The 3,251-nt window shown below is 52.8% G+C and overlaps 1 protein-coding gene across 2 annotated transcripts in view; it reads right to left on the bottom strand.

Moving 5' to 3' along the window:
• The window catches only part of LOC105362923 (Wnt oncogene analog 2), a 92,715-nt gene extending 92,179 nt beyond the window's left edge, over positions 1 to 536 (bottom strand). For both annotated transcript variants that reach the window (XM_011500468.1, XM_011500467.1), the window contains exon 1: positions 211 to 536. In XM_011500468.1, the coding sequence (XP_011498770.1) occupies positions 211 to 287 (77 nt within the window). In that variant the 5' untranslated portion in view covers positions 288 to 536. The remainder of the gene's footprint in view (positions 1 to 210) is intronic.
• Positions 537 to 3,251: the final 2,715 nt, after the last annotated feature.

Genomic DNA, 3,251 nt, shown 5'->3' on the forward strand with positions numbered 1-3,251 from the left:
AAATAGCGCCGACACCCTTTCCCATATATCCGGCGTTTTCACAAATTGCCACTTCGATTACCCCTCAAGGATAATAATAATCATAATTGGACCGCGAAGCAAATCTCGGCACTTATGGGCGTGAGGGTGCCGAGATCGGGCGCAGCGGATGAAATTTGAGGCTCGCGCAACCTCCGTGGAAGGCGCCTAAATCCACTCGTAATGGCTCACCTGGAATGTCGCGGGCCCTGGATCTGCCCGAGTATGAGGAGGGCAATCGCGGTCACTGCGATGTCACCCCGACGCATCTCTTACATCACCGAGCGCATGGAGTGGTTAGTTAAACTCCGGCCGCGCATTCCTTGGCCGGCGGCTCGTCACTGGGCCCCGGGCGAATCCGTCACCCCGGGCGCCGGGCCCGCGGCCCCTCACCCACGGGACATCTCATCGTCGCGCGCGCCTCGATCCACGGAGCTCACGGTCGCGCGTCCTCTCCTGTTCGAGTAAGGCCCACATGGGCCGCCGTGCGGAAGGCCGGGACGCGGTTACGTACGTGTGCCTGCGTGCCTGCGTGCCCGCGTTCGCGTGTTAGTGCGTGCGTGCGTGCGTGAGCACCGCGGCGCGCGCCTTCCGTCCGTCCGTCCGTCCGTCCGTACGTACGTCCGTTCGCTCGCTCGCTCGCTCGCTCGCTCGTTCGAACGAGAGGAGGGCCCGCGATGGACTGGCCTTACCAAGTGCTCCTACCTTTGGGATCAGGTCCCAGCCTCTCTACGATGTTACCTCTACGCGATCCTACCCGCACACCTCTCTCTCTCTCTCTCTCTCTCTCTCTCTCTCTCTCTCTCTCTCTCTTGCTCGCTCTCGGTCGTACGCGCGCGAGTGCGCTCGCGCACCTTTTCGCTCTCGCTCTCTCGCCCGGCTCGCTTTTTCTTTTTCCTTCCCTCTCCTCGTGTCGCTCTCTTTTTCTTTCGTCTTTTCATTCTTTCACTCTTCCATTCTGCTACTCTCTCACTCGCTCGTCCACTCGCTTCCGTTCGCACTCTGTCTCTCTCTCTCTCTCTCTCTCTCTCTTGCTCTCTCTTGCTCTCTCTTGCTCTCTCGCTCTCTCACACACACGCTCAGACTCTCTCATTCGCTCGCACGCTTACTGTATGTATATGCGTATACCTCTCTTTTTCTGAATATCGTACACAACGTAGGTCCGAGCGGAAAACAAGCCACGAGCTACTACTTACTCTCTCTCTCTCTCTCTCTCTCTCGTTTTAGCACGGTTTTGCGTATAGATCGGCTTTGCCGCGGATTTTACACTCGTTCACGCGGCACGACTGCGCGTACACACGTCTCTATTTACGAAAGTCTCGAGGGAGCCAATGATATATGCACTCATAACGAGGGCCGCTTTCAGATTCGAATTTCGCGCCTCCTTATTCACGCGTCCTTTTTCCCCTATCTGCAGCGGTCAACTCACCGTTCGTTGATCGGGGCCTTTTTCTTATTTCAATCTCATGGGCCTCCCGCTCTCCTTCTCGCAGCTCCGATGATCGCGAGTGTTCTTTTCTCTCGTTTTTTCTCTCTCAATTTTCCGATATGCGCTATTCTCTCTCTCTCTCTCTCTCTCTCTCTCTCTCTCTCTCCCTTTCTTTTCTGTATGTATTCTTTTTCTTCCTTTGATTTTACTTTTCCTTTTCTTCCTCGTTCAGGGCAGTGGCTCCTAATGTGACACCGACGACAAATAACCATGAATATTTATGTCGAAAAGGAGGTGAATTGGTTTGTAAGAGCAATATAACCCAATGTCCTTATTATCCCCCAAAGACGAAGGGAAAAGGAGGCGAGAGCCCAACGTAATCCGAGATGAGGTCGCTTCTACGCGATGTACCGCAGCGATGAAATATACCTTCGTAATCGCGCACCCGTTCTCCTTGTTGCAAGGTCATCGCGATACTCGCTTACCGCGGTCACGAATGTCTCCTCCAGTCACATCCACAGTACACTTCTCTCCATTTCTCCGAGATGCGGTCCTCGACCAACGACCGATTGTTCTCGCGCTACGTCTGGTATTCCATAATCCACAAAATCGACGACTCGATTTGTCCGGCACGTACGCTCGTACTTTGCATATCTTATCGGTCGCGAACGACATCCGATATCAAGATCCATTGTCCGAGCGGCGACAATGCCGAACTCAGCTCACGGATTCCCGGCGAGTGACTCCGACAGCGATAAGCCCCGAAAGAAACGGAAAATTTAGTTAATTACGCGGGATAAGTGAGTCCTAGTCCAAGTGCGAGATAGAGAGAAAGAGAGAACAAGAGATAGAGAGAGGGAGAGAGAGAGAGAGAGAGAGAGAGTAAGCGTGAGGGGGCGGGAGGGAGAGACGATAAATACACAACGTCCCGTTATTTATATGAGAGTGCGAACTAATCGAACGTCGCGATTCAGAGTCGTCGAAAGCGCCACACAAGTCGATGTCGCTAATCCGCCACTTAAGGGAAGAGAGAAAAGAGGCGGGGTTCCGCGACCGTGAGGACCTGCGACGATTTTCGCCCCAGAGCTCGAGGCCGTATGCGTGATTATGCGTAATGACATGTAATTAATAGCATTTCGACGCGACAGGGCTCCTCTCCTCTTCTTCCCCCCACCCGTGGCGAGCCTCACCACTTTGTTGTCTCGTATTTTTTTTTTCTTCCCGAGGTCCGAGTGCGCCGGACGCGTTCTGCCCGCGGGAGTCTCGGCTCTCTTCGAATCCCCGCAGCCCAACCCGCGTCCACGGCCCGAACGCGCACTCCCTGACCTCCCACGAATAATCGATGCGTGGAATCCACTATAGACGCGCGCTTCTCTATTTTTCGCTCGTGTCTCGCACGAGGGCCTGCCACGACGATCCCCGAGCGTGTTTCCACCGGCGTGGCGGGTCGTTAAACGGCGCTGCCCAGGTCCGAAAACGCCGGCGAGCTCCGCATGGAAAATTACACGTTCGCAAATGTCAGTATGATGAGTTTTTGGCATCGCTTTACGAGATACGCTCAGGCGAATATCTGCCCTCGGCTGCATATTAGCTCGGTATTTCTGAAAATACATATTTCACGCTGAAAGAGAAAAAAAAAATTATATTAAGGCGCCTGCCCCTCCGTAATAAGTCAATTATTTATCTTAATACATACACTTTTATTACAGTTTAAATACAGATAAATAATAATTTTAGTGTACAATATGCAATCTTTTTTACTGCACTCGTAAAAGCATTTTAATTTTTCGAGAAATCGGTTGCC

This window comes from Ceratosolen solmsi, unplaced genomic scaffold (assembly GCF_000503995.2).
Source record: "Ceratosolen solmsi marchali unplaced genomic scaffold, CerSol_1.0 scaffold56, whole genome shotgun sequence".
In the NCBI taxonomy this organism is placed as follows: Eukaryota; Metazoa; Arthropoda; class Insecta; order Hymenoptera; family Agaonidae; genus Ceratosolen; species Ceratosolen solmsi.